At 44.8% G+C, this 13756-nt stretch overlaps 1 protein-coding gene across 1 annotated transcript in view; it reads left to right on the top strand.

Annotated features, from left to right (window-relative positions):
- Positions 1-13756, top strand: part of LOC8030520 (protein unc-80 homolog) — a 231893-nt gene that overhangs the window by 10683 nt on the left and 207454 nt on the right. The window contains exon 7 of the mRNA XM_042293095.1: positions 1828-1922. Coding sequence (XP_042149029.1) covers positions 1828-1922 — 95 coding nt within the window. The remainder of the gene's footprint in view (positions 1-1827; positions 1923-13756) is intronic.

Genomic DNA, 13756 nt, shown 5'->3' with positions numbered 1-13756 from the left:
AAAGGGATAAGAAGTTATTTCGTTTTTTCAGGATAAAAAGTCCGTTCATTATGCGAGTAAATACGGATGCAAAAATTTTACTTCGCGTAATGAACGCCCCCCCCCCCCCCCCCCCCCCCAACTTTGCATCGATTTTTCGGGAAAAAAAAAGTGTTCATTCTGCAAGTAAATACGGTATAAAAGCGAATAGTGGTTTTCATAGAATTTTCGAATCGAATATTGAATACTTTTTCTAAACCTTTCACTACTAAACCATGCTTCAGCAAAAACCCAGCTGAACTGATAAAGGTTGTTTCCAAACTTCCACTTGTCCATTTCTGCATTTATTTCCCAATCCCAATGGAGGCCGGAGAATGTATGGAGGCTCGAGAATGTCACTTATGGTCACACTGATCATAATCATAGTCAGGTTAATAGACAGAAAGTGGAAAAATGATGCATAATATATATTGACTGTGGCCTCAAGAAGTCCAATGCATGCTTTTGGATTCTAAGTAAACAGCACATTGAACATATAATTAAACTTATAGAGATGCACAGCTATACCTAATCGAGGGGATTTGTAAATATTCTTACTATATTCAACCTGCTGCTCTGCCTCCTCCAGGTTACGGCGAGCAGCGGCACGACGCAAGTCCGACGTCGTGGGGTTGAAATTGCATTTTGGGATCATTATAGGTGCACGGGTGGTATAAGACAATGAAGGCGGAGATGTGTTCCAGGTGCCTAAGTGTTGGGGCATAGCCGCTCGCCTCACACTTGGAGCTTTCTCTCGGGCTCTTCTGCCTTTATGTCACCACCGCATAGTACATATCCTGCTTGCTCACAGATCCCCAGGACTCTTTAAATCTGGGCATGGCGAAATTTTGCTTATGATTACCGTACGTGAATGACTTAATTATCGCGGTGACCTCGTTTTCAGTAATTTCGCAACCTGCAAATATTGGAAAAAAAATTTATCTTACCAATATATCGCTCCGTAGTAACGAATTTATGGCGTAGCACTCGTAATCGCGGAATTTAGTAGCCTCAAATTGTTCTTGAAATTAAGTCATTCGCGAAATATTGAGCCCACGAAAATAAAGTTGTTTACGGTAAATGTTGGGGTGGTTCAGTCAATGAAATGTTGAAAGTGCATAAATATTCTCTCTTGAGGTTGCATCTTTGGAGGTTGGCAAAGTTTGTCGTTGAACTTTGCAGGTTGAGATTACGTGTGTGGTATGCACATTTTGTGAGAAACTGTGGTCACAGAAATACATACTTTTAAGATGTGGCACCAGACACCTAAGTGTAATCTACCTCCGTGCACTTCCCGTTTCCTTCCACTATAGCTTGTCAGCCAATGCTCAGCAGCATTAAGCTCGCATTGTGCTGCCCCGGCGAAGGCTTCTTTAATGTCCCCTTTTATTCTGCCCCGCTTTTCGTGACAAGGTATGGATTTTTAATAATTCATTTTTGAAGTGAGGTAACATGGATTGACTGCGCATTTTTTTTCTATAATGCAGCATATCCATGGTGTGCCGCACTGCCACGAGATAAGGCTGTGGGAAGTTTTTCGGTTGTGCGTGGAACCACGGGAGCTACTCTGAGAAGCACATTGGTTCTTAGGAACTGAGCTAAGAACCATCAGCATGTATATTTGATATCAGAATGAGAAGGGCAGGGCGTGCCTCTCGAATGCCCTTACTCCAGCACGCGCTCGCTGTTTTCGCCTCGCTTTGGCTACGTGTGCTTGCTGGAAGTACACGAGACGTCGAAGCTGTTCTCACCTCCGCTCTCACTCAGAGTAATCCCCGCTTCGATTGACTTCGGCCGCTTCTTCCGCAGAGTCTTCCAAGACTGGGACTGACGAAAACGAGGGCAGCGGCCGCACTTCTCCTGACCCAATTCCTACCAGCAGGGCTTCCTCGGCATCTGCCATGGTTAGTGCCAAAGGCTGCAGACGGGCACCGGGAATGCTACGTCGCCCTCTGACGTCCTTCCCTGGGTTTCCGTATCAGACGGTTGCGGTTGGCTGGTGCGGGGTGCGCATACGTGTTACATCTATCGCTTTTAATCCTTTGTACATTATTGTCCAAAAAGACACCTTTTTTTTTATCGCATGATGGTGCTTGTGAAATGCAGAGCTTGCACTATTTTAAGTAACCATTTCAAGCCGCCATTTCACCGTTAGCTCAGGTCCGAACGGAAGGTAGCTGAAATGCGCTTTATTTTGGTCGTTTCTCCTTCTTGATCATGGATTACGAAGATGCGATCATATCTTCTGGTGAAATCAGATCTCTAAATAACTCTCTGAAAGTTTTTCAAACATTTTTACGATTGCAGAAAGAAAGCGAACGCAGTCATCGCATGTATGTTCACATACAACTTTTTTCCGAGCGCAGCGAAACTGTTCTATAGTTTGTTGCAGGTTAAGAATCGCAGGACGAGTTCGTCCCGCAAGGCCTTCCACCCTTTCTAATTTAGCAGAGTGAATGGTGGAGAAAAAGCAAGCGGAGAGCTTTTTGGGAGGGTCTTCTCCTCATCTTCTTATGTTGCAACAGACCATAGTAACATTTTTTTCAGTTCTTGAGGGAGGAGTGGGTATTAAGAAATAGAAAGATAAAAGTAACCACGATACATAGAGTAATTAACCTAGACAATGAATTGCACAAGACCGCTTCATACACTTAAAAGTGAACAAGAAAAGTCACAAAACTGAAAGCAGCACAAGTATGAACATTTCACAAGAAAACAGAAACTTGGTACATATTTGTACAATTACGGCTTTTCACGACTGTCACACTCGACAATATTATCTATACTTTCTAAAAAGGCATTAAGGGATGTTGACGAAATAGCAGAATCAGGCAGCATATTCTACTTTTCGATGGTTCTAGGAAAAAAAATGAATTTAAAACAATCATTTTATACGGATGGATTACGAATGAACATGCTATGGCGATGCCTTGAGAATTCGCTAGGTCTGATTTTGAAGTAATTTGATTTTTTGATCTTTATACAGTGATGTATAATTTGGAAAAGGAATTTCAACCTTTCGTATTTGGTCCTCGATTCCAAAGTTGGGAGATTGCGAGTTCACATAGTTTTGTGAGTGAAAACGCTTGGCCGAATTTGTTCAAGATGAACCTGGAAGCAAGTCGCTGAATTTTTTTGAGTTGGTCACGGTGTGTGGATACCACACAATTTTCACAAACTCAATAATCGGTCTTACCAGGGCCGTATAAGTCAGGCTTCTTATTTCTGGAGTTGCCCTAGGAACGTTTTGCCTGAGACTTTAAAGTGCTTTGTTGGCCTTGGGGCAGACTTTACCAATGTGGGTATTCTAACGTAGGTCAGGTGCTAATACTAAACCTATTGTCCGTTGCAACTCAAGAAGGTAGGGCAAGGGTAAGACGATCCGGGGGGGGGGGGGGGGGGGGAGGAGGAGGAGGAGGAGGAGGAGGAGGAGGAGGAGGAGGAGGAGGAGGAGGAAGCAGACGGAACGCTGGAGAGACGGGGAAACCTTCTTCTCTCTTTAGCGTTCCATCTGCTTCCTCCTCCCTGGCCCGTCTTACCCTCGCCCTACCTTCTTGAGTTGCAACGGACTATAGATACTTATGATCTTTTACTCTTGCAAGCCCGACGTTGTCAATGTGATAGTTGTATGCTAAAATATATATATTTTTTTTTAGATACTGATCTGAAGACTGATTTTTCAAGATTGAACTCCGTCTGCCAATTATCACCAGTGTTGAATTTTTTGTAGGTTACGGTTTAGTTCTTCCTGGTCATCTGGAGTTTCTGTCTTATGGTATATCACACAGTCATCTGCAGATAGTCTGATTGGAACGGATATGTCGTTATGCAGGTAATTTATGATTACGTATTAAAAACAAAAGGGGGGCCCAATAAAATCCCCTAGAGAACCCCTGAAGATACCGGCAGGGGTGGTCCAGCTGCGCCAATTGCGCCATTTTGATAAATTCTCCTTTACCTGCGCCTTGCTGCGCCTAAAGACACAAATTGCGCCAAACCGCGCCAAACTGCGCCAAAAAGGGCTAGTCGGTTTGTGAACGAATCCTTTTTTGGAAGAATGGCGTTTTCGGCTGGCAACCCGGTGGGAGTTTTATTTTCTAGGCTAGATGGCGCAAGCTGCCGCCCGATATAAAGGGTAGGGCCGTTACCATAGCCATCACAATCCAATTCAGGTTTCCGGCCCAGTGGCATTATTGTTTTGTTGCGACCGTTTTGATATGCGGCGTTGTGGCTGTTCATTTCTGCATCGCCACTACTAAGTCCTCTTGAAGATGAGCCAACGTGAGTACTTTTTTTTCTGCATGCGCGTTTTAAGTTACAGACCCCATAGTAGAAATTTGCTCGGACTTAGTAGTTTTAGTTTTCATCTGTGATATTTTGTTACATAGTTAAGCTTTAGCTGCAAGAATATTCTGTCATAAATAAAATGGTTTTCTTATGGTGAGTTCTTTTCTTTGTGAATTACTATATGAAATTCAGATGTTCGTGACACACACAGACATATATATATATATGGGGGGTGAGGTAAGATTGACAAGGGCAGCCGTAATATATATATAATAATAAAGACATGGCACAGAACTGCTCTATGTTCATGCTGCTCCAAAATGTTTAGTTTTCCTGATACCAAGGTGCTCCAAAACGAGCTTTTCCCTGCTCCAAAAGGGGAGTTTATGTGATACGAATTGCTCCAAAATTGGGTTTTTCTTGCTCCAAAAATTGCTCCAAAACCTAAAATGGCTGGACCACCACTGTACCGGTAAAAGGCTAAACTTATGCCCCTTAACTTCGACAAACTGTTCCCTAGAAGAAAGGTATGATGAAAACCACTGTGTAATGACTAGATTTTTAAAAAATGGCGTTAACCTTTAGCAATAGGTTAGATTCCGACACTTCGCAAAACGCTTTCGCGAAGTCTGAAAATACCATATCAGTTTGACCGCAACAATTAATCGTATAAGAGAGGTCATGGACAGTTTCGACAAGTTAAGTTGTGGTGAAAAGTCCTTTACGAAAATCATGTTGGGATCAGAACAATAATTCATAATCTTCAAGGTAGTCCATTAAATGTTTTGGTACAATATTGATGCGAAGAGGAAAAAAAGGCATCTCGAGATTTGTGGACCAAGGAAGACGAAGACAGGAGAGCGGCTCGCTTGATTTCCTACAAGAATTCTTATTTTTTCTATGTCCCCTTCAATGTAAATTAAATCATCTCATAATCAACGTAGCATTTTGGTGGAGGTGAATATTTTCCCCCTACCTCTATGCCTCGCCCAACCTGGACTTTTGAAACCGCCGCCGCCCACTGCAGACCGAAATGCCCAATACCGGTACCCCACCCGAAGGTACTCCGACAACACCTACACCACCACTGATCCTCTCCCAGCCGCGAGACCCTGGAAATTTCACCGGAACCGGAGACCAAGATGTCGAGGAGTGGCTCCACCTCTATGAGCGCATCAGTACCCACAACAGATGGGACCCTACAATCATGCTGGCCAACATCATTTTTTTATCTGAAGGACACGGAACGAACCTGGTTCCTGACCCATGAAGAAACCATCACTTCGTGGGATATGTTTAAGGAACAACTTCAACACCTCTTTGGCGATCCTACCGGCCGGAAACTATCTTCAAAACGAAAACTTGCATCCCGCGTCCAAACCTCGACCGAGTCGTACATTGCGTACGTGCAAGACATCTTGTCGCTTTGCCACAAAGCCGACGTGGGCATGGCTGACTCCGAACGAATTTCACACATCCTCAAGGGCATAGCGGATGACGCGTTTCAACTTCTTGTTTTTAAGGACTGCTCCGCCGTCGAAACCCTAGTGAAGGAATGCCGGCGATTTGAGGAGGTCAATAAGCGCCGGATAACTTCCAACTTCACCCGGCTCCCTAACACGACAGCCACTTCCTCGTGTGAGGAAACTCCAACATCAGACAAACAAATCGCTAAAATTGTACGTCGTGAGCTAGAAGCGATGCTCCCGCCCAATGCTTTTTCCCAGTCTGCTGCAGAACTAGAACCGATTTCCATATCTACAGTTCAAACCGTGATCCGCCAAGAGATCGATAAACTTCATGTTCCAGCACCAACACGTGGAGCCTGGGCTTCCTCCAACCGCCCAGCTTATACAGCAACTAATCCGGAGGGTCAAGTTCTGCGACGAGACCCTGCAGCGTGGAGGACACCAGACAACAAACCGATCTCCTTCCATTGCTATGCCGTTGGTCACATCGCCCGCTACTGCCGTAGCCGATGGAATAACCGACCACGCACCTTCTCTTCTCTTAGTTACCGCCGCTTCTTCGATGATCGTTTCTCCCCACCCCCGCTCCCTGTTCATCTCCAAGACGAAGGCTTCGTATCGCGCCCCCTCTACCACCACTCCTCCTCTCCACGTCGCCGCCAGTCTCTTGTCACCCGCCCCTCGTCGCCCTATTTCGCCAGCTGGCGCTCCCCGAAGCTCGGAAAACTAATTCATGCAGCTTCAAGAGGTGAAGCTGCATCACTGTCACTGCCCACAAATCCTCCAAACGACGTATGCGCCACTGTCCACAATCAATTGCCCATTACAATCGACGGTACCAGTATATTCGCCCTTATAGACACTGGAGCTGCCATATCTATAATTAGGGAAGATTTGAGACGACAGCTACACAAACCGTTGACACCACCAGACTCCAAACTACTGATCGGCGCAGACGGCCACGTTATACGTTCCATTGGCATGTGCGCCTCCCGTATAACTTTTGATCACCAAACGACCTTCGTCTTGTTTACGGTCATTCCTAGCTGTCCCCACCCATTAATACTCGGATGGGATTTTCTTTCTGCCCACTCTGCCCTCATTGACTGCGCAAAAAGAGAAATCGAACTTGACGTCGCCGCTCCAACAGATATTCCGCAACCAGTACTTTCAAAGCTACGTTCTACGGACAGCCACCGCGTTCTGCCACTAGTCGCCGTCGCAGTCAGAGTCGCATCAAACGACCCTACAGCTGATGGCGATTATATTGCATCTCCAAGAGTCAACATTTTTTTAACGAAACAACTTGCTGTCCCCCATTCTCTTGTTTCAATCACGGCTGGCAAAACCTATCTATGGGTGGTTAATTTCAGCCAGACTACACAAGTTTTGCCCAGTGGAACTTCACTAGCCGAAACATCGTCCTTTATAACGCGAAGTGTATCTGCTATAGCCGTGGACATGTCGCCATCTCCTCCTCGAAGTCCTCTGGCGAGTTCCCTCCTCGATAAACTCAAGAGCATGATTGACCCCACACTGGACGAGCGACAAAAACAGGATGTTCAAAATCTCCTTTACAAACGCCATGACGTATTTGATCTAGGGAGTCGCCCTCTCGGTAGGACCACCGCAACCACACACCACATCGATACAGGGACTCAACCACCCCTACATCACCGTCCTTACCGAGTCTCTGCCAGTGAACGCCACCTTATTCAAACAGAAGTTGACAAGATGATGTCGCAAGATATTGTTCAACCATCCTCTAGCCCGTGGTCCTCCCCAGTTGTCCTTGTCAAAAAAAAGGATGGGACGTGGCGATTCTGCATTGACTATCGTCGGCTCAACAAGATCACAAAAAGGAACGTATACCCACTGCCACGTATTGACGACACACTTGATCGTCTACATGGTGCCCAGTACTTTTCTTCAATCGATCTTCGCACCGGATATTGGCAGATCAACGTCAACGAGTCAGACAGAGAAAAAACTGCGTTCATAACTCCAGACGGTCTCTACGAATTCAAAGTAATGCCATTCGGCTTATGCAATGCCCCAGCGACTTTCGAACGGATGATAGACCGACTTTTGCGAGGGCTCAAATGGACCACATGCTTATGTTACTTAGATGATGTAATAATTTTCTCCACAGCATTTCCATCACATCTAGAGAGACTCGATCAGGTACTCGCTCTCTTCCGAAAGGCAAACCTTCAATTGAATTCCTCCAAATGCGTGTTTGGAAGCTCTCAAATCAAAGTGCTCGGTCACCTTGTGGACAAAAACGGCATCAGACCTGACCCTGACAAAACAAAAGCTGTCCAAGAATTCCCAACACCAGCCTCACCTAAAGACGTCCGCAGTTTCCTCGGACTATGTTCGTACTTTCGTCGATTCATTTGCCAGTTTGCTCACATTGCGCGTCCTCTTACAAACCTCCTAAAGAAAAACCAATCATTTTTGTGGACTGCCGACCAACAGGCAGCTTTCGAAGCTTTGAAGACAGCTTTGACGTCCAGCCCCATTTTAGGCCATTTTGATCAATCCACTCCTACCGAGCTACGTACTGACGCCAGCGGCCACGGCATTGGAGCAATATTGGCCCAGCACCAACTAGGCCAAGAACGTGTCATTGCCTACGCCAGCCGCACACTTTCACCGGCTGAACAAAACTACACCATCTCTGAACGTAAGTGCCTGGCTGTAATCTGGTCCATTACGAAGTTCCGCCCCTACCTCTTCGGACGCCCATTTTCTATCGTCACAGATCACCACGCACTCTGCTGGATCTCATCACTTAAAGATCCTGTAGGCCGCCTTGGATGCTGGGCCCTCCATCTCCAGGAATATGACTATACGGTCATTCACAAATCAGGAAAACTGCACAAGGATGCCGACTGCCTTTCTCGGCACCCAGTAGACCCAGCGGACTCCACGCCCGATAGTGCGACACTCCCGCTTCTTTCCATATCCGCGTTTCTTAACATCGCACGGGAACAGCGTCGTGATAGCACTCTCCAAACCATTATCAATCAGGTCACAGCCGGAACAAATCGCTCATCTTCCAGTCTCTACAGAATTAATGACGGCATCCTCTATCGCCAAAACTTTTGGCCAGACGGTGCTCCTTTACTTATCGTCATTCCTAAGCATCTTCAGACCACAGTGCTCGCCGAGCTGCATGACTCACCGTGTTCGGGCCATTTAGGTGTCATTCGAACCTATGCCTGCGTCATACAGCGATTCTACTGGGCAAACATGTACCGCACAGTCAAACGATATGTCTCGTCCTGTGACTCCTGCCAACGTCGCAAAACACCATCTACGCGGCCCTCGGGACTACTTCAGCCTTTGGCTCCTCCTGACCACCCGTTTCATCGAGTGGGAGTAGACCTTCTCAGCCCATTTCCTGAGTCCTGCACTGGCAAACGCTGGGTTGCGGTTGCCGTAGATTATGCCACACGGTACGCGATTACAAGGTCCCTTTTCACTGGCACTGCTGTCGACGTCGCCTATTTCCTCCTTGAAGATGTAATCCTCAAGCATGGTGCACCAAGAGAACTCCTCTCCGACCGAGGTCACCCCTTTATATCCAGAGTCGTCAGTGAAGTTTTACGAAACTGCTCCATTGTCCACAAACAGACAACGGCCTATCATCCCCAAACAAACGGCCTGGTTGAACGACTCAATAGAACAATCTCCGAGATGCTTTCTATGTATATATCCACCGACCACCGCAATTGGGACACTGTCCTTCCATACGTTACTTTCGCCTACAACTCCTCGCGCCACGACACCACAGGCTATTCGCCTTTCTATCTTCTATTCGGCCGTGAACCCTCCCTCATGCTTCATTCCCTGCTTCCCTTGCAACATGACACTACGCTCACAGACCACACGCTCGACGCCATGTGTCGTGCTGAGGAGGCACGCCAATTAGCACGCTTTCGGACTCTAGATTCGCAAGAGCGGCGATGTGTTCGCTACGATCACGAACGCAACGTCGCCATTTACTCTCCCGGAGATTTGGTGTTGCTCTGGACACCTCAGCGTCGCATCGGCCTCGCTCAAAAGCTCCTTCCACATTATCGCGGTCCATACAAAATAATTCACCAAACCTCCCACGTCAATTATGTTGTCGAGCCTTACGGACCCCGCCAAAATCAACGCAGACGTTGATCTCCAACCACAGACGGTTCATGTCCTACGACTCAAGCCATACCACGCTCCTCAAAACGGCGAGACGCCGTTTCCCCCGGCGGGCGAGTAATGATGCGAAGAGGAAAAAAAGGCATTTCGAGATTTGCGGACCAAGGAAGACGAAGACACGAGAGCGGCTCGCTTGATTTCCTACAAGAACTCTTATTTTTTCGATGTCCCCTTCAATGTAAATTAAATCACCTCATAATCAACGTAACAATATGTTCAAGCAGCTTCGAGCATGTACTAACAAGCGAAATGGGGCGATAGTTGCTCACGTCAGACACACTGCCATCTTTGTGGATAGGAACTACTTTCACGCATTTCCAAGCACTAGGAAAGGAACAATTATTGATGGATGACTAATAATAATAATAAACCTTTATTCATAGGAATAAACAAATACATATACAGGTCTGCCTAAGCTAGGGAGGCTTGTGTGGCATGACCTGGCAGTACAGCCCATTCCTTGCAGAAATAGCAGGTCACAATGTAAGTCACTAAATGTCAACTCTAGATCTATCACTTGGTAGTATCATAAAATAACTTTTTCAGACTCTTTTTGAGCCCCTGGTTAGAAGTATTAAAAAATAAGTTATCTAATAGTTCATTGAAAATCTGTGGTACTTAAAATGACCTAATGCTTTCCTCATAGTGAGTATAGATGCCGGGAATTTCATAGCGAGTAGTGTTCCTAAATGTATGTGCGGCCGCCCTCTCAGTTTTAAATTCGCTGCACCAAAAGTGACGACAAACGACCGTCTGAATAAACAATGAATAAGAACAAAGCAGTTTGAGTAAACTAAATATGTTATCACTTGAGGAAGGTGTTGAACTATAAGCAGCACTTTTTAACATCCCCCTCAGAATGCTATCAATTCTGGCGTTCCAGTGTACCTAAAGACGAATAGTGTACCTAAGGACACTGTACGCCAAAGAGTGCATGAGCATTTTTCTACTTGCGAACGGAAGGAACACTTTTACGTTATAGAGCTGACAAGATACACTTCTTAGACGTTTCGACACAAAAGAGAGGTGCATAGTTTAAGACAGGTCAGAATCAAAGTATATTTCTAGATACTTAACAGAAGAGACATATTGAACAGGGTTGAAACAGCATGATATGCAATTGGAGTTGTGCAAAAATAAAGGCGGAAACAATGTGATTTTTTTTTCACGGGCTGCGGAAGCATACCAGCTTTGTTTTAGAGGCGTTTACACTTATTTTGTTCTTTCTAAACCAATTCGTGACAGTAATGACATTTTTCTGCAGGTCCAGGATGGCATGTTTGGTATTAGTATTGCAAGAAAAAAGCAGAGTGTCATCTGCACATTGCAATACGTTACACGTAACCACTTGAGAAAGGTCATTAACATATACGTTAAATAAAAGAGGGGATAAAACGGAACCTTGTGGGGACTCCAGAGCTGAGTGTGACCTTTGTGCTATATGAACTTCTCCAACAGACAGGAGTTGAAAACTTGCGCACAAAATATTCCTAAGCAAATGATCAAAAGGACCCCTGAACCCAAGGTGAAACAGCTTATCTAATAAAATGTCATGGTTCACTGAATCAATGCTTTTGCAACATCAACAGAAAGTGCACAGACACAAAAGTGGTTGTCAGACGACGAATACAAAGAATCTGAAAACACGTCCAGCAGAGATGACGTGCCTCGACTAGAAACAAAGCCGTACTGTGAGGGTGATATGATATTGTACTCATTTAGAAAACTCGTCATACAAAACACAAAATGTTTTTCGAGGATTTTAGAAGTACACGGCAGAGTCGAAACGGGTCAATACGAGGAAAACTGATTACGCGGGCCGCCTTTATAGATTTGGTACTACGATTGCAGTTTCAAGGTCGTCTGGCACCAATCCCGATTATATGATTTTGTGTATAAGAGATAAAAGCAGGTTCTCGAGTGACTTGAAATTATCACGAAAATCCCTCACAGATATGCCGCCAAGTCCTGAAGACATGTTTCATTTTAGGCCAGATAAAATGGATTGTAGGTCAGTCTATGATAATGTAGGAAGAAATGCAGAAGTTGCAGTTACATTCCCGCCGTTGGCGTACATTGCACCATCACAGTTGCTATCATAGATGGGAGTGGCGAAATATTTATTAATTATTAGCATGTTAGCTCGCTCTTTCGCGAGCTACCACGCAACTTGCTAATTATAGGCCAAGTTTCCTTAGAGTTGATATGAGCTTTGAATATTTTCTCTGAAAAGTAGTTTCGTTTCGCAGAGCTTATGAGAGCATTTACCCTATTATGTGAGTCCCTCCACTCTCAACCGTTCATCGCCGCTCTTTAGTTTTCATAGCGCCAAGTCAGCCATACTAGCTCTGGTCTTCATTTTTAAACCTGAACAATTACAGTGCTGAGTCTTTTAAAAGATTGTATAATCGCTACAAGTTTCACATATACTTCGGACGGTGCAACTTAGCACCTAAAGATACCCAATCGTAGGACGAAACCAGGTTGTTAAAAGTGATATGATTAATAATATCAATGCTTCTAGACTCTGGCTTAATCATTATCCCTTGTGTAAGTGACGAGAACCGAGTGTAAATAAAGTGATGATCAGCTAACCTACGCGAGACTACAAACGACTTCACCAATAAAGTATCAAGGACTCTCACATTAATGTGGTCAATGCACGACATGACTAACTTATCCCCAAGAAATTCAACTCTTGTGGGAGCAAGTATTGTGTTTTCAAATCCAGAGCCTGCGAGTAGATCCAAGTAGTCGCATACCAAAGGGGAATTATCTTTTATGGTGTCAGTATCACTATCACCAAAGGGTGGCTTATATTTTGCCAGCAAGGATACCACAAACTCAGCCCTGCTAAGCTCAGAAGCCAAAGCTTCAGCATGACTGAAGTAAACCGGTACCTCGGTGATCATCCAATCATCCCTTATAAAGATCCCAATTCCACCTCCTTTGCCTGAGGGAAAGTCATGGATAGATATTTGGAGGCCCAGTCTGCGTACCTTTTCAAAAACTCATTTGGGATTCCGTCAGGCTTGGGGCTCTTTTTTGTGTTGATATTAAGTAAAAGCTTCAAAACTCCTTCCTCGTTTATTTCTATATTTATTTCTATATCTTTAATAGGAGGGCTCTCTGAAAAGTCAACAAATCTGGCAAATTTCATCGTCCTCAGTAAATACGGACGAAAAGAAGGTGTTAAATTGTTCCGTGCGCTTTTGGTCATTGGTTTCATCGCTAGTGCGACTAGTTGACTGAGGGATTAACATACCGTCAAAACTTATCTGGAGTGAGAAATCTTTTAAGTGTTGCATTGTAAAATCTCTCTTTAGACTCGTTCACTAGCCGTTTTAATTCCTGACTCATGCGGTGAATAAATGGTTTATCTTCGATATTCAAACCATTTGAACGCGCTCGCTTGAGTTTGAGTTTTCTGTTTGCATGTATTATTTTCCTATTGGGGCTTTTGTTCCTAATCATTCTAAAACGCTTTGGAATAAACCACTCAAAGCATTGCTTAGTCATATTCGTAAATAAGTCCCATAGCAAGTCAGTACTGGCATTGGATTGGAAAAGAAACAAAGTCATCCAATGACTCTTCAAGATAATCAAGTACGCTGACATCATCGGCAGCCCCGAAATTTAGAACCATTTTTTGCGAGTAACTATGCATGGACATTTGGGGTAACTTCCAAAGTATCATTTTATGATCCGAAGGGCCCTCGATAAGTATGAATGACGCGTTTCTCATGACAAAGATCCAGAAACTGCAGGTAAAG

This window comes from Ixodes scapularis, unplaced genomic scaffold (genome assembly GCF_016920785.2).
Source record: "Ixodes scapularis isolate PalLabHiFi unplaced genomic scaffold, ASM1692078v2 PGA_scaffold44__24_contigs__length_19508400, whole genome shotgun sequence".
In the NCBI taxonomy this organism is placed as follows: Eukaryota; Metazoa; Arthropoda; class Arachnida; order Ixodida; family Ixodidae; genus Ixodes; species Ixodes scapularis.
This window is presented reverse-complemented; position numbering and strand designations above follow the sequence as displayed.